The sequence below is a fragment of the Thalassophryne amazonica genome, chromosome 16 (assembly GCF_902500255.1).
Source record: "Thalassophryne amazonica chromosome 16, fThaAma1.1, whole genome shotgun sequence".
In the NCBI taxonomy this organism is placed as follows: domain Eukaryota; kingdom Metazoa; phylum Chordata; class Actinopteri; order Batrachoidiformes; family Batrachoididae; genus Thalassophryne; species Thalassophryne amazonica.
Window position 1 is genome coordinate 62,509,740 of NC_047118.1, and position 17,920 is coordinate 62,527,659.

At 39.6% G+C, this 17,920-nt stretch overlaps 2 protein-coding genes across 2 annotated transcripts in view; one reads left to right on the forward strand and one right to left on the reverse strand.

Annotated features, from left to right (window-relative positions):
• The first annotated feature begins 2,286 nt into the window (after positions 1-2,286).
• noxo1a (NADPH oxidase organizer 1a) lies at positions 2,287-5,803 on the forward strand. Its single transcript, XM_034191418.1, has 8 exons — positions 2,287-2,414; positions 2,503-2,583; positions 2,670-2,742; positions 2,833-3,016; positions 3,484-3,674; positions 3,767-3,877; positions 4,002-4,119; positions 4,877-5,803. The coding sequence occupies exons 1-8, from the start codon at positions 2,349-2,351 to the stop codon at positions 5,619-5,621; spliced, it is 1,569 nt and encodes a 522-aa protein (XP_034047309.1). The 5' UTR covers positions 2,287-2,348; the 3' UTR covers positions 5,622-5,803.
• Positions 5,804-7,237: 1,434 nt separating this feature from the next.
• tbl3 (transducin beta like 3) overlaps positions 7,238-17,920 on the reverse strand; it is a 78,831-nt gene continuing 68,148 nt past the window's right edge. Inside the window, exons 20-23 of the mRNA XM_034191417.1 lie at positions 16,678-16,749; positions 12,089-12,247; positions 10,681-10,774; positions 7,238-7,867 (exon numbers count right to left, since the gene is read on the reverse strand). Coding sequence (XP_034047308.1) covers positions 7,528-7,867; positions 10,681-10,774; positions 12,089-12,247; positions 16,678-16,749 — 665 coding nt within the window. The 3' untranslated portion in view covers positions 7,238-7,527. The remainder of the gene's footprint in view (positions 7,868-10,680; positions 10,775-12,088; positions 12,248-16,677; positions 16,750-17,920) is intronic.

Below are 17,920 nucleotides of genomic sequence, written 5' to 3' on the forward strand. Positions count from 1 at the left end.
AATATATTGTGATTTCCGGATTTTTTTTTTTTTAGATTATGTCTCTCACAGTGGACTAAGTGGGAGAACTTGCAAAATCGCAGGGTGTTCAAATACTTATTTTCCTCACTGTACATGTATTGTCTTGACGTCATGTAAAATTATCAGGTGCAAAATACAGTCAAATTGAAGTAGCATTATGCCGGACGACTGAGCAGCTATGCTGAACCTCTTTTGGCAATGATCTTGTAAGCCGCTATCTCATAGCCAGTAAACTACAAATAAGGGCACATGTATATGTAAAAATATTACATTCCTTGTTGAAATTTTGTTGAAAAAGAACTTTTCTCTTTTTGATAAGATTCCAAACCTAAGAGATTCTTGAAAAGTCTAATGGCCTAAAGGCTGAGGCATGACCACTTAATGATTGCTGGATGACCCTAATCATAGTCCTGGACACCAATATGGCACCCACTCCTACACACAGAGGATATCTTTACAATCAATCAACCAATCATTCAGTTATTCATTACAAGCCTTTTGGACAAAGGAAAGGATCGAGGAAAGAGCTTCTTATGAAAAACCATCATCCGGACAAACATCAAATTCTGGATGGTGCTTTAGTTCCAATGTGAAAGAGTTAAACTGACTGAATTAGTTATCTGTGGCACACAAATCAATTTTTGCTTGCAAGGGACCCCTCTGCCTTCATATGATTATGGAATACCCTTTATTCATGCTAAATTAGGTCTCAAACTTCCCAAAATGAAGGGGTTAAAAATTTTATTTTGGGGGGCCTGAAGACCACCCCCTGAACCTTGAATATCCCTGAATGTGTCAAAATGATGTCTATAGACTCTTGCTGATGTGGAAACATGTTTAGATTTAATACATTTTTATTTCAATAGGGCGAAATATTTTGTGGGCCTATGACGGTCTCAATTCATGGCGTGAGTCGGCAAAAAAGGGGTTAACTGACCAGGTTGTAATAAACTTTCTCAAAGTACAACCTCAGATCTGAAACGTAGAGGTTCTACCGGAAATTTTGATATCAAATACATCTTGTTATAACTCCGGGAGAGATATCTCGAAAAATAGAGCCTGTCTGCTACCCCGCTAAGAGCTGGCTCTGTCCTGGGGACTGAACCGGAGTCCATGATGGAGGTGTCACAGAGGAGGATGCTGAGGAAGCTGCGACAACACCTCCCACCCCCTGCATGCCACACTGACATCCTGTCAGATCACCTTCAGCCATAGACTGAGACCATTGAGGTGCACCACAGAACACCACAGGAGGTCTTTCCTACCTGTGGAAGACTGTATAATTCCTCCCACTTCTGCAGGATGAACACATAGCGAAGTTATTCAGTGTTATGTGCAAAATTGTCAAACATCTTGTGCAAGTGTCTTCCAGTCATTTCACATAAATGCTTTACTTATTGTAAGAAAAAAGAAAAAAACATTGTTTATTGTTTCTGTACTCTGGCAAAATAACTTTCTTTGGGTTAAAGTTGATCTCATTCAGATTTGTGTTGCTGCAGTCGGGTAGTAAAAGCTGATTATTCATTTAATTAGAATCAGGGAAATGCCTGATTGTTTGGACATCCGTGCTGAACAGCATCCATGTCTGCAGAGATTTCAGAACATTAACAAAGGAAGGTGAATGAAACGGAAAATATGTAGGCGGGAAAAACATCCTCATAGGGAAGTGTGCGTCTGGAATTCATAGCACTGCACAGGTTCTCGTTACATCACACCGGTCCGGAAAGTTTTAAAACTCTCATGGCTCCACCCACTGCTATTTTGAAGGTGTACTGACACAATCAAAAGCTAGAAAACCAGTTGACTAATCGCTTATTGTTGCAGCAGGCAGACATTGAAAACCTGCAGGGCAGGTGTTGGTGACCCTTGCATTAAATGGTCCCAAAATACAGAAGAGGCACTTCTTAATGTGCATAGTACTGGGCAGTTATCAGGTGTCGGTGTGATATGAGAGTAAATAAATATTTGAGAATAACAGGAGCAGAATAAACAGAGGGTTTTGCTTGCTACTACCTTCCTTAACTATGACTTTGGTTTTGCATTTTTTTTTGGCAGTGGCTGACATCCATTCATATGCTGTTCCACATTTCACAAATGAAGGTTTGGCATTTTGTACAATTTCATATCCAGTTGACACATCACAGCCTCTGGTTTGGCGCAATACTGGAGTTTCCTGGAAAGGATTTCAGAATTTTTTTTTTTTTTTCCACCTGTATACGTCACATAGCCACACCTCTGCAGGTAGCTGCATGCATCTAATTCACCTGCAGAGCATCCCTGCCTCAGTCTGAAACCAGCTTCTCTGGGCAGTGTTCCTGTTGTTAGTCATGGAGGTGCAGCGGTATCCGATGAGCGTCCGTTTAATCGGCGTAATGAAGAAGGAAAAAGTCAAAGTAAGCACATGTGGAGCATTTTATCTGCCTTCTTTTTTTGAGGATCCACTACTTTTACAAACTGTAACCAAATGTTTCTCCTCCTCAGGTCTACATGGTCTCTGTACTCTGGTCTGATCATAATGACATCGTTGTTTACAGAAGTTTTGAAGATTTCAAGAAAATGCATGTAAGCTGAACATAGAGTACAACTTCTGTTTTGTACATTTTCTGCTATTTTTTCCCCCAACATAACACTCTCCTTTTCTGTTGCAGAAGAAACTGAAGAAAACATTCCCATCCTCAGGTTCTTTAAACAACTCACACAGAATTCTCCCCAAATTTAAAGGTATCTGCATAATTTCCAGCTGTAGTTTGTAAAAATTATGACATGCCTTTAAAGGTCTATTTTGGAAATTCACATGTTCTGTGTTTCTAGCTATAAAAATAAAGAAGAAAGTTCAGAAGACTGGTCCAACTAAGTCTCTCAAGAGCCTGGAGTTCTTGCAGAAATATTGCAATAAACTTCTGCAGTGTGACCAGCACGTCACCCAGTCTTCACACCTCATACAGTTCTTCCAACCCAAAGACCAGGACCTACAACCAGACTTTGCAAAGAACAGGTAAGGAAATATTTCACAAATGCACAAACGGTAGTATTTTGAGAATGTGGTACCAAGGCTGGGATGAAATGTGTCAACAATCGGCAATGCCACAAGCTCAAAAAAATAAATAAAATAAATAAATAAATAAAATCAAATCAAATTTAAGTCAAAAATATTACATTTTTAAAAAATTGTTTGCACAAGTGATGAACAATCTTGCAAAAATCAAGAAAATGAGATTTGTATTTACATCATTAAACTTTAATAAGTTTTAAAAAATGGTCAAACAGAATAAGAAAAATGTAATTAACTGTACGATTGCATTTGGCCAGCCAATGGCACGCTGTGGACCACCAATGGCACATGATAAAACTGTTTGTCTGTATGAGTAAAACTGTAATAATTGCTGAAGAATGCACCAATCTACCTTTCAACACTTACATCAATGTATTCAGCTTTAACTAATGCATGGCTCTCATCTCCAGCATCATGATCATGCCTTCAGACGATGCTATCAAGAGTGAAGAGCCCCAGGGTAATGGCGGCAACGTGACACAGCCATTTGTCACAGAGACGTACAGGTGTGTGGCCCCGTACGAGACCAAAGACACCAAGAATAAACCGTTCAAAGTAACACTGGATGAAAAAGTTGACGTACTTATCAAAGACAAAGCAGGTGAGCAAACTAGCGTCAGTCAATGTCTGCTGTGTCCTAATGAAGTAGGAAACAGTCTTCACCAATCCATCACTGGTCTCATTTTGGCTCAGGGTGGTGGCTAGTGGAAAATGAGAGTAAACGCATGGCCTGGTTTCCGGCTCCCTATCTGGAGAAGGTGGATGACTATGATGACGATGAACCTGATGGGACTTCAGAAAGAGGTGAAGACTTGGATGCATGTGCATGTTGCAGAAATAACACTAAAATGTAACATTCATGATGATGACAGGGGGCTACTCCCAATGCAACATTACATATGTTCATCTCCATCTTTTCCAACCCCAGGGAAGCTTTACACTGTAGTGAAGAACTACAAGGCCACCAAGGACGATGAGATAAGCGTAACCATTGGTTCCTTGGTGGAGGTCCTGGAGATGTCTGACAACGGCTGGTGGCTCATCAGGTACTCAGAATTTATGGCTGTATGTGTGTCAGAAATTAAATTAATTAAAAAATTTTCAAAACTCTAGTGCTAGGCAATTGGGTGGCTGAGTAATCAGGTTGAATAAATAGGGTGTGAAATAATCTGCCCTGGCTGATGTCTGCACTCACACAACCCATCTCCCTCTGACCTCTTGTGTTGATTTACATCAAACTGTGGGAAACATGCAAATGCTGGATGCTTGATAGCTGACTGAAAACCATAAGACTTTAACAGAAACAATGCAGTGTTACATAAATGTTCATTTAAGTACAGCTATCGTATGACATTTGTTATTATTAAATTGTGGAATTGTATCACATAAAAAATCCTAGCAGCATTATATCAGCAATTACCCAGTTCTGTAATAATTGGCATTGGTCACTGAAAACCCACATTGGTCAACCACTATAACACCCTATAACTCACAAGTATGCCCCTCAACCCCAACCAGCTCCTTTCAAAATGCTTTTATTGTTCAATACAGGAAATGTACTGCTATCAGCGACAGCTAGACGGACGCTAGCATGGCTACGTATTTGGTCCATGTAAAGAATTAGCCATTGAGCAACATACAAACCAGTAAACTGAACACAGGCCAAAATCAACTGGAAGCACTTTCATGGCACCAAAAGGAACACTCTTAAGAGATCACGAGACATCACTCTTCTGGCATATTTTTACTGTTGCATGGAAAGTTTTGCTCAGTATAATTCATATTTATGTCCTTGTTTTTCAGATACAACGGCAAAGCGGGTTACATCCCCACCATGTACCTGCAGCCCTACAGCCACCCGCATCTCCGCATGGCACCCATTCGAGACAGACTCAGCCCAACCCAGTTCCACGTCCCTGTCTCCAACCTTTCCAACCAGCTCAGCCGCTCACAGGGCAACCTGCTGGAGCCGCAACCTGTCAGCCCTTCCTCACCAAATCAGCTGCAGCCTCAGAAAAGGTCACGTTCCCTTGAAATGCTGTCAGAATTACCCCCCACTAAGCCTGCAGCAAAGACCGCCTTAACCCCCAAAAATCGCCCCACTCCTTCCACAGAAAACCTTGCTCAACCTCTGCCCACCATCAAGGTGGAGATGGACGAAGGCACGGTTGAGAACAGCATGACAATAGATAGTGAGGGCAGCTTTGGCAGCTTTGATAGTGACAGCACTGATTTTAGCCTCAGCGATGATCTCAGTTCTTCTTCAGCGAGCTCGGTACTCAATCTGAGCTATGACGCTGCATATAAGCGCTTGCAAGTCAGTCGTACACCACCTCCACCCACGACGACCAGCCTCCTTAGTCCTTCAAGTGCCGAAGTTAAACTTACTCCTAGTGTCTCTGATCCAAACCTCTATAAGGGTCCCAAAGCACCCAAGGTGCCACCAAGGCCACAGACTCAAGAGATCCTCACCCGTTGCACTACCATCACCCGCAAGAATGCATCCAGAGGAGGATCACCTGTACCACCTGAAATAACATCCTGTTAAATTTCTCCTGATGACTTTGTTAGATTTATGTTTGAGTAAAGGAACTTTGTAAAAATAGGAAAGTTCTGACATAGAACTTGAATGCTATGTACTACTATCTCTAATATCTCTCTACTAGTAAGGATGTACTGTATCGCCTCCTCAGTCTATAAATGAAATAATTTTCAATTGGACTTATTTTCCATACTGGAAACCATGTGATGTGCTTTATATGCATTTGACTGTGCCAAAGTGGTCAGCACCCCTGCTACATTTGAAAAAAAGATGTGGGTTAAATGGAAGCCTTCAGCTTTAATTTCAAGTCATCTGCCTCAGGATTGAACGAAAGGTACACAAATTAGCCAGTTTTAAGAAGACTTTCAATTTCAAGGGTCTCAGTGAGAGGTAGTGACCTGGAGGTTAGAGAGACAGGTTTGTGACTCAAAAACACTCAGTTTAATACCTGTCAGATAGGAAACCCAGTAAATAAGTATAGTACGAGGGTAAGGTGAAAAGTTCTAAGGCTCCCCATGAAGGAGTAATGCATTAACTGCATTATAGTGAGCCTTAGAACTTTTCAGCCTACCCTTGTAGGTACTTAATCAAGTTGCTCCATGTTGGGAAGCATGTTCACATTGGTACATGAATGTGTGTGTGTGTCTAAAGTGCTTTGGCATATCAGATGAAACAGCACTACAGAAATGCAGTTGGCTATAGTTGGGACAACTTGTAGGTCAACTTTCTGGAAAAACCAGTAGGTCCGGAAAGATGAACTTGTATGAAAATAAAGGGGAAATTGCACAGGAAATAAGAAATTGTTCTTGATTCAAACCACATATTGCTGCCACTATTACTGTTTGGCTCACAGATTAACCTGTATTAAAATGTATCAAAATAACCAAACAATTTGCATCAACGTGTGGAAATTGTAACTTGTATGAAAACATATCAAGATTAACAACCATTAACATATTAAAATGTCAAGATTAACAATTTGTATTAAAATGTACCAAGATTAAAGATTAATTTGCAAGAAACTGTATTAAAATTAACTTGTATCAATATTAATATTTAGCTAAATGCATCATAATTAAATTTTATCATACTGTATCAACATTAACAAAGATTAATTTGTATCAAAATTTCTAAAGATCAACAAATAACATGCATCAAAGTGAAGGTAACAGTGTGGAAGAAAGAGGGAACTGATGGAACTGATGAAACCATGACTTTATCCTCAATTGGCCCCAATCAATTACCTGACCGTGAACAGCGAGGAACCAACAGTCATCACGGACACTCAGAAATCTGTGTATTTCAATCATCAGGCAGTAATCACATCCAGATATTTAGAATAGAAAAACGGACCTATCAAATAAGGATTCAAAAGGACAAATTTTTACCAAATTTGGAATAACTGGATCTCATTTATAACCCCCATGAGAGCAGACTTTGATCTCACTAGTGATATTGATGATCATCTTTATGACAGCAGGGGACTCCCCCCCCCCTCATTTTCTGGATTCAAAATACATAAAAATAGAAGGTCAACTGTTCATATTTTTTGTAACAATGCCTTGTTGAATATTGTCATGTCCGTTCCAAATAAAGATATATAAAAAAAAATAAAAAAAAAAAACCTAAGTGAAAACCATAAGACATTTTATGTCACAGCCACAATTGCATGAGATCTGTTGTCTTGTCGTGGTCGAGCTGGTTGATCAGGATGCCAGAACAAGACGTGCAGTGTGACCAAAACCACACGTTTCCACCAATATTTTCGCTCTTACTTCCTAGTACTTACGGGATAGATGTGCATGGAAGATAAAGTGTTGTCTTTCTGTCAGCTTGCTGCACAGATGGAGTTGCTCCGCCCATCAGTCTGAGACAACAGTCTGCAGAACTCCTGTGTTCGCCATGTCTCTGGTCAGCTGGTGAGCGCCTGACATGGTGAAGCTAAACTTACTGGCAGAACCAACTGACCTCTGTCATCTTCCAAGTCTTCCTCTTCTGAACTCTCCTCGCTTTCAGAGGAGAGGGCGCCATTTGTTTTAGCAGTTTCTCCTCGCTTGACACTGGCAACAGCTTTGTTTGTGACACTGATATCATTGTCCTCTTCTTTATCACGTCCACCATCAATTTCATCATCACTGGTGTTATCGTCGCCAGTCTCCTCGTCAATGTCTTTTCTCTCATCTGTGTCAGTCACAAAAAGTGGCTGGTTTCCTGTGAGAGGAGTCATGTCCATTTCTTCATCTCCAGTTGCGCTGTGGAGAATGCATCAAAATGAGTTACACAAAACACGAACAGCATCTAAACAGAGAAATATTGTGTGTGTGTGTGTGTGTGTGTATATATATATATATATATATATATATATATATATATATATATATATACATACATATACATACACACACACACATCTTATATACATATATTACCTCTAACATCTATATGGATGAAATGTCAACGCTATTAAACACTTGTAAAACAGGATGTATGGTTGGTGACCACATAATCACCTGATGTATGCAGATGATTTGGTGGTCTTCTGTCCATACAGTGCTGGTCTTCAGCAGTTATTAAGGATATGTTCCCAGTATGGGTATGACTTTGACATTAAATATAATGCCAGAAAGAGTAATATCATGATTGTTACAAGTAAGGCAGATAGGAAGTTGATGACTCCTGACTTCTCCCTGTCTGACACAGTTCTCAACATATGTAATGAGGTTAAATACTTGGGGCATTTCATACAAGATGACCTGTCTGATGACCGTGACATTTATAGACAGTATTGTATGATGTATGCACAAGCAAATATGCTGATCACAAAACTTGGTATGTGTTCATTTTCTGTAAAAATAGCACTCTTTAGAGCTTTCTGTATCCAAATGTACACTGCCCATTTGTGGCAGCGATATAAAAGAAGCAGTTTACAGAAACTCTGTGGCATACAATGATGGTATGAGGTTACTGCTCAAAGTGCCTAGACGGAGTAGCGCTAGCCATTTGTTTGCAAATGTTGATGTACCCACATGTCCTGTTGTGCTCAGGAATCTTATGTATAGATGTATGTGTAGACAGGTGTACAAACTATTGTCATTAGTGACAACGATTGGAGCTACATCTGCAGGTGTAGAGAGGAGCTTCTCCTGTTTAAAGCGGCTCAAGTCTTACACCTGCAACACCATGGGCCAAGGCCGTTTAAGGAGCCTAGCTCCTCTCAATGGACTAGTGTCCATTGAGAGGACACTAGTCAAGTCCCTGGAAAAGACGCCTTGCTGGTACGACAGGGTCACAGATCATTTTCTTGAAAAGGAACGGAGGGTAGAATTTACGTATAAATAAACCGACACATTTTATGATGTAGGCCGAAATTGAGCTTCCCCTCCTTGAAAGACCAGCAATCCTCCACTGGTGTGGCGCTGTAATGTCCCCAGAAAACAACAGAAGAAGACTGGAGCATGCGCTCAGGCTGTGTAACAGCTAATAATTTAGCCCTTAAAGCTACCGCTTTCCAATGCGACACAGAGTAAAATAAAGCCTTTTAAGAGAAAGAGGCTCCACACTGATCATCTGAAATAGACTTACTGCACATTTAAAGTGAAGCAGTGTGTTTGTCTGTTATTAAAAAACACGGTCTGCTAGACATGCTGAGTGACTATTGACACGACGGCCGGGTACCCACAGTCGAAGCCGACTGCTGTTCAGACTCGCACTAAGTGTTTTGCTTTTTCTGGGCAACACACAATGCTTCACAAACACGGTATCTAAAAAAATAAAAAACTGCCAGGCTTGCATGTTCAACCTCCTGCTGAAATGCATCTGCTGAATCGCAGAGAAACAGGGATAAAATAAAATAAAATAAAAAAAATCACGTAGGGATCCAGTCCACCAACCTTAAAAAAAAAAACAACTCAAAATGGTTACATTTTACAAGTTGGGGGAAAAAAAACAGAACAGAAAGCTACATCCCATCGCCATTTCAGCAAAATGTCAAGACACTGGCAGAGGGACATTGTGCCATTGCTTAGGGAGAGCCCTGGACTATTGATGTTGTTTAAAAATGCAAAAGTACTTTTTATCCGATTACTCGATTAATCGCCAGAATAATCGATAGAATACTCGATTAAAAAAATAATCAATAGCTGCAGCCCTAACCCTCGGTCAAGTGATCTCCTGCATACCACAAAACCAAACCAACAACTGATTTGAGAAACGACACAAGACAGTAGATTAACCCAACATACAGCCCTCCATCACAAGCACAAACACAGCGTAATTGGGCATGACAGTCACACAACGGGTCAAAGATAAACCTTTCATGTAAATATATTTACAACAATACATAACTTTTATCTCACCATAAAAGTCCATATCTTAATATAAAATTCTGTGTGGAAACTGGATGCTAGCCTACCTCAGTGGACTCAGGATCCTTGCCCTCTGCCGCACTGACAAGCGCAACCCTTAACCTATCAAATCGCTTGAACACAGATACACACGCCATATCAGTTTGTTTTAAAATTAATTACTTTAGTTAATTAATTTGGTTTATTTGTTAAATACGTGATATTATTGAACTAATATTTTGCTATATTTTCCAGTATTTCTTTTTCTTTCTTTATTTTTTGATAACTCACATCTGAGGGGGCGGGGTTGATGACGTGAGGGGGCGTCACCCCCAAACGCCCCCTTGTGGCGCTGGGTCCGATTTACTCCATTTTGGAATAAGGCTGTAACATAATTAACACTGCCTTTTGTCAGATTCATTCAAAAGTGCAAAATGTGGCAGAAAACACAAACAGTATTTTTTCCCTCATTCCAGAGTCCATCAAGAGCGAAACAGACTATTTTATGTGCTGAGATCTTGACAAGATTGATCATGGACATTTGTCCATGTTTGGTTCAAATCACCACCAACATCACTATCAACAAGAAAAAGGGGAGAAAAAAAAGTCATGAAAGAGAGAGAGACAGAAAACGCTTCAGAAGTAGAGACATTTTGACCCTAAAAACACTTCATACAATGTTCACAGGAGAAAAACCTCCAAGTCTGCTTAGCCTCGCTCACCTTGGGGGTAAACCGGTCACTCTCATCTTCTGCCACATGTAGTTGAGGAACATGGATGCCTGTAGCAGACGGCCAACCCTCTGCATGTGTCTCTCTGTGAGGGCGAGAAGAAGGATAAGAGGCAATCATAAAAATTAACATTTTTATCTCTATTTTAATTCAAAGAAGAAAAAAAAATTGAATTGCAGATGTGACCTAATGGGACAGCAGGTCATATAAAGAATGGTAAAGCAGAGCTCTGTGATGCTGCTCAGAAAAATAATTGTTTCTGTGATGCACTACTTGAATTAACAAACTGGTCCCCCTCTGTAAATGTAATTGACAAATATGATGTATTAAACAACCCAAAAATCCAATGATCTGACATTAAAAGACTTTGGACCAGAATTATTCTCCTTCATGCAAGAGTTGATTCCAAAAAGCTCTATTTTGGTCTCATCTGAACACATGACCTTCTCCCATGCCTCCTCTGTATCACCCAGATGGTCACTGGTGAACTTCAAACGGCCTGGACATGTGCTGGCTTGAGCAGGGGGACCTTGCTGCCCTGCAGGATTTTAAACCATGACGACATCATGTGTTACTAATGTAATCTTTGTGACTGTGGTCCCAGCTCTCTTCAGGTCACTGACCAGGTCCTCCTGTGTAGTTCTGAGCTTTCTCAGAATCATCCTTACCCCACAAAGTGAGATCTTGCATGGAATCCCAGACCGAGGGAGACTGACAGTCATCTTGTGTTTCTTCCACTTTCTAATAAATAATCATAAGTTTTTGTCTTCTCACCAAGCTGCTTGCCTACTGTCCTGTAGCCCATCCCAGCCTTGTGCAGGTCTACAGTGATGTCATTAGACAGCTCTTTGGTCTTGGCTATGGTGGACAGGTTGGAGTGTGATTGATTGAGTGTGTGGACAGGTGTCTTTTATACAGGTAACAAGTTCAAACAGGTGCAATTAATACAGGTAAAGAGTGCAGAATAGGAGGGCTTCTTAAAGAAAAGCTAACAGGTCTGTGACAGCCTGAATTCTTGCTGGTTGGTAGGGGATCAAATACTTTTTTCATGCAATAAAATACTAATTAATTATTTAAAATCATATAATATTATTTTCTGGCTTTTTTTTTTTAGATTCTGTCTCTCACAGTTGAAGTGTACCTACGATAAAAAATTACAGACCTCTCAATTCTTTGTAGGTGGGAAAACATGCAAAACTGACAGTGGATCAAATACTTATTTCCCCCACTGTATCTCCTGTACAAATTTTTGTTTGCAATGGTATAAATACAAATCTTGCAGCAGGCCTTTAGATGTTCAACTCTTTCAAGAACTTAAAGTATTTTGAGTTGGTAAGAATAACTACAGTCCAGACCGCTGCTGTCTATGAGGTGTGCAGCTCTGACATGGTCTGCTGACCTGTGTATGGGATCAGTCCCTCCAGGTGGGTTCGAACCCCTTGGAACTGCAGCAATTCTTCTGGAGGCAGGTGTGTGAGGAGGACCTGGAGGACAGCCTGGGCTTCCAAACAGTTTCTGGCGTTGGTGTTCCACACCACACAGTACCGCAGGAGAGACTCTGGATAGACGTTATAGCAGTGAAAACTTTTTTCCTTTTTAACAACTTGTCACTCATCTGAAAGCAAATCTGTTTGTTGTGAGAGTTTGTTTGACATTCCTCCTCTCACAGCAAAAGCTTCTATTACACTCTAAAAATACTTTTGTCTGTTAGTGTTTGGTGCCAAAAAAGAGAGAAAAAATCCCTATAAATCAGGGCAGAAATGATTTTTTTTCCTCTAGAATAAAACAGAAATGTCAATTTACACTGACGCACAAATTGAATTAAATATATTTCAACATTTGAGCTCAATAAAATAAAAATTATTTATAAAATGACAAAACATTAAAAAAAATTACTTTAGTGAATAGACCGCTGTTACATTCTGAATGTGCCTACTCGGTGTGGAAATCTTGTGCGACTAAGTGTGGATTCCCAGCTCTGCTGTCGGCACATTCGTCCAAAACGCGTCTGAGCAGTAGCTCTTTGGAGTGCAGACTAAAGGCCCCCTGACACTCACACGACTTTGATCCTTGCACCTGCATGCACTCTTTTGTGCACGAGAGCAGAGTCTTAAACTCATTGTAAACCACTGTAAATTGTGTGCAGCTTTGTGCAAGTGTGCAAAGAAAATTTTGAAATGTTCAAAATCTCCATCACGCATTAATTATGTGAACTTCATGTGAACATTACCCAAACAATTCAAAAACAATGCATGTGAGTGAGAGTGATTGCGTCAGTGCACCGCATCAGAGCACAGCTCGTCTGAATGATTATAACGAGATGCTAAATCTATCATAAACATACTTTTACAGCTGCTTACAAGAAGGGATGAACATGTAACTGTTTTACCAAGCCATCACAATATAAACATGACAAATAATTACCTTTTTAGACTATTCCAAATGCTTTCTCCACCTCGTTCAGGGCGTGCACGAGAAAAGCTGCTGCTGAAGGGGTCCTCTGTGATTCCGGAAGCGATTAGAGGCGTTTTCAACAACCAACTCGGAGAGAAAATGATTAATCTGCTACAAAATAATTATTTCATATATGTCCAGCGTACAACTCGTGGCAACCAGTGGAACAAAGAGCGACGTCCAGCTGGGAACACAGCAAGCGGGATCGTCACGATGATGTGCGTGCAAGTCACGACGATGTGTGTGCGGATCAAAGTCGTGCAAGTGTTAGGGCACCTTAAGAAGGACCCGATGCTATCCAGATCCAAGACTGACAGCCCATCTAAAACAGATACTTTGGTTTAAGATAAATGCAGGAGGTATCTGCTGAAAGAGCCGCTGGGGAGACATAAGGGCAAGACAAACGGCCGCAAGAATGGTCTACTGACTTTTTCCAGCAAGCTGCTGTTCCCTCTTAAAAAAAAAAAAAAAAAAAAAAAAAATCTAGCGATTTGGTATTTCTCAGTGTCTTTGTGTCAAAGTAAAATCCAAATATGTTTGGGTTTTGGAAATTAGTCAGGGGGCTTATGTAGTCCCATGAGAATTTTGTAGTGAAATTAAGCCACTGATTTCAATGTCTCAAGGGGTTCCTAAGGAACAAAGAAAAACTTGTTGGCAGTTCTGAATCCCACTGGAAGTGTCATATTTGACAAAAACAAAATGGCTGCCAACCGATATATAGATACATGTAGTTAAGATCATAGAATATCCAGAATATCATTCACATTCTATCTCTCAATAAATTAAATGAAGCACAGAGTCCCCATCTTAAATATTATTGCCATAGAATCTTGTTTACAATGTTCTATGCATTTTTATTTAAAAAAATTAATATATTCTCATCGTTTTCAAGGCAGACCTTAATAGACGAGATATTTTCTTTCAGGACTACGTAATATTGGGGAGTATTTGCATCCAGATACTGAGAATATAATTAGACATCATAAATTAACCATTTTTGAAGTAGTTTTTTTATGCCTAGTCATCTCACACGAAGGGTGATAAAATATTATTTCATTTAGTCACCTGTTCCTGGAGTTGCGTCAAGCCTTTGCAGACAGTCTCTGTCTGTGATGTCAACATCATTTATATATCACTTTGTAGGGGAAATAAAGGTTTATTTTCACATATTTAGGTTGTGTTTGTGTTTTGTATTTTCTAATCCTAATGCTGGCTGCATTTGTATTCATGTGATACTAATACTTTCTTATTCCTCTTTCTGTACTTTCTGGTAAGTATCAGGAATCTACTATTTCTAATATTGTAGTATTCTCTTCTATCAGTTGATGACCTATCAAGTTGAAAACAGTAAAGATGGATAACCAAGAGTGTTTCTATGTACCTGCTGCAAAACAGGCAAGGATAGAGAGATTACTCGCAGTGCATAATATGCCAGAAGATGAAAGATGAAGTCCTTGTGGAAAACCCTACAGCTCACAAGAAAGTATTAGAGTACATAAAAGACAGAGTATCTTTTGGTGACTCTATCTATCCAGAAATACAAAAACGACTTTAGAATGTTACTGTGGAACCCCTCGTGCTTAATGAAGCCTCATGGCACAGAACATGTTATCAGGAAACTGTACATACTGGTATGTACAACAGAGCAAAAGAGTGTTATGAAAAGAAGATTGCTGGCAGATCCTCATCGAGAACAACTGTACCATCAACATCCACATTCACACATTCAAAATCTGTTCCACACAAGAAACAATTGTGCTTCTTTTGTGAAGGCAAAGGACAAGAAGGATACACGCTACACAGAGTTACAACATTTAATGCCGGACAGACTTTGCAAAATGCCATTCTCAGAGTGGGAATGAGAAGCTCCGTGTAAAGTTGAGCACTGCAACTGATCCCAAGGATGCACAAGCCATAGACATCCAGTATCATAAGCGATGGTGGGCAGCCAATGTAACACATGTTCTACACATGAAGTATTGATATCCATTCTCCAGATACTGATATCTTGGTTCATACCCTCTGGAGATATCCACAGTTGTGTCAGAACACCTGTTTTTTAACAGGTGTTGGACAAGAACAAACACATGTCACCCTTGAAACCATATAATATGCACTCACAGCAGAGCTGCTGCATTATCTGGCTTCCACACATTAACTGGAGCTGATGTAACTGGAAGTCTTGTCGGGAAAAGCAAACTAACATGCTGGAAGACATTAGAAGCTGCAAGTGAGGATGCCCTTGTTACTTATCCAACCTTGGCACTACAGAAATGCCAACTGACGAAACAGTTTTTGCCCTAGAGAAGTACGTATGCCAGCTGTAACTTCCAAACACAGCATTGACAGAGGTAAAGGATGTCAGATGGTGGCTGTTTAGAAAAAAGCAGGCCCAGGCAGAAAGTCTACCACCAACAAAGGATGCTTTATACCAAAGTATCCTTAGGGCACCCTATCAGTGTATGATCTGGAACAATTCTATCCCCAGAACATTATGGCTGGACCTTGAAAAATGGTGTCTGGAAAGGAGTCATGATGACCCAGCCACCTGCACCAGATGCCATGATTCATCTGATAAAGTGTGCTTGTATCAAGACAAAATGCTCAGGTGTAAATCAGGTGTAACAAACAGGTGTAAATGCAAACAGGTGGGTTTAAACTTCACAGATCTGTGTAGCTGTTCAGTTCAGGAGGATCTGTGCATCAACACTGAACAGTTTGATCCTGTAAATGAGGATGAGGATGACACTGATGTTGACCTTATCTAGACAGGATTACTACGTGCTTGAAGACTTTCAAAGCTAAGGGAGACTCTAAGCTTGAGAGGCCCATTTAAACCTTTGACTTATTAAATAAGTAATTTATGAAGTGGCATTGTTCATATCTGAGTATGGAACTGCTACACATCTCTCTTACATGGAGACAAATGGTTCCATTTCCATTGGCACAAGAGTTATTATACATTAAAGTAATTCAGATTATGATAATGTATCCATAAATCAAAATATAATTTTACTTAAGTTGAAAATATATTATTATTTTGCATTTCATTTGTCCTTATCTTTAATTTTTCATGCATTCTTATCCAGCTAGAGGAAAGTATATTTGTACTTTTAGCTATGTCCCATTTTCAAAGGTGGCCGCCAATAGACTCCTCAAAAATGACACTTCTGGTGTGATTCAAGATTGTCAACAAGTTTTTTCATGTTCCTTAAGGACCTCTTGAAACATCTAAACCAGTGGTTTGCTTTCACCACAAAATTCCCACGGGAGGCTTTATTGCTACATCAGCTCCCTGACTAAATCTGACATCTACGATAAATAATGTAAGTCACACTGATGTGTGGGAACACAATAAATACTTTCACACTACTACACTACCACATTTTACAGACCAAAAACAAAACAAACAAAAAAAACCTTCATTATCATAAAAACAAACAGCTTGTTGCAGAATGTTTATTGAAGGGCAATGTTCCATTAGCTCATATTAAACATTTCAATATTTGGAGTTTCAAACTTTTAAAATGTTACCTTTCTGATCCATTCGAAGTTTCAGCACGGTTTTCTCCAGCAGCTTTTGGCCTTCTTCTCCCTGATGCATCACTAAAGAGTAACACAGGACAAGAGGAGAGCAGACGATGAGGACAGGTAAGCTTGGCAGTCCAGAATCACATTTCTAAACACTGGGTTCTGAAGCAAAAAAATAACATTCTGGTAGTTCAAAATAAAGTACAAGAAAACTTTTATTGTCAATGTACATACGCCACTGAAACAATCCTAATTAAGTCACTATGACCGAAAACGTGGAAAGGTCAATGGACATATGGTCAAAGCTCAATTTCTGTTAAGATTATACAATCTGAACCATTTCAGTGTCAAACCACATTTTCTGATTGGACAAATTCAACTGCGCTACCATCAAAAACCTAAATTGCAACCTTAATCTTGAAATTTCAAAGTTGCTGCCAAAATGAATGTTTTGAAATCATGGGCTTAAAAATTTCATACGTATATTTATTGAAGACTAGAAGGACAAACAAAGTGTAGACATTTGCCAAGGTCCAAAATGCCATTAAATAAAAAAGAAGGCATTATAAAGTTCATTAACCACTTTAGTTTATACTCCATACAACTGAACTTTTCAACCAGATTTTAAGAAAATCAAACCATTAAACTAAATATATGTACTTTTTTCCTTTAAAATATCCTGGTTCTCAAACAAATTCTAATTATATTTATCCTTTGGAATACCGAACATTTTCCTCAACTTACGCAGAAAGACTGCAACATACCACATCTTACAATTCCAATAAATGTCATTTTGACTCTTCACATAGATTCCATGAAATATAATGCTTTGCCTTTTATGTTAATTATTACTTTGCTCTTTTAAGATTTTTGTTTTCTTCATTTGTTTGCCTGAATAACACATAAACACAAAAGTCACAAATTGTGGCCTGTTTTGATTTTGATGTACCAAGATGCATAGTGCATTCTACTCGCTTTTTTTTTGTCTCAACTATGACTTTTTTTAAACTGAAACTTTCATGTGCCAAATCTCACCCCCCCCCCCCGCCCCCCCAAAAAAGATAATAAGACTACTACTACTAATAATAATAATAATAATAACTAGACGTGCTAGCAAGTTTACACAGGGTCCAAGCTCCATAGGTCTACCGAGCCCTCGCAAGGACCATGTGACTCGTCATGATGCAGCTGCAAGATATGGGCCTGACCTGCAGATCCACATGGGCGACTGCACGGTCATGCCAAC

Excerpts from the sequence above, each read along its gene's own strand:
- noxo1a (XM_034191418.1), top strand. The coding sequence starts at position 2,349 with ATGGAGGTGCAGCGGTATCCGATGAGCGTCCGTTTAATCGGCGTAATG. Across the intron at positions 2,584-2,669 it reads AAGATTTCAAGAAAATGCAT|AAGAAACTGAAGAAAACATT; the intron begins GTAAGCTGAACA and ends TTTCTGTTGCAG. Across the intron at positions 2,743-2,832 it reads AATTCTCCCCAAATTTAAAG|CTATAAAAATAAAGAAGAAA; the intron begins GTATCTGCATAA and ends CTGTGTTTCTAG.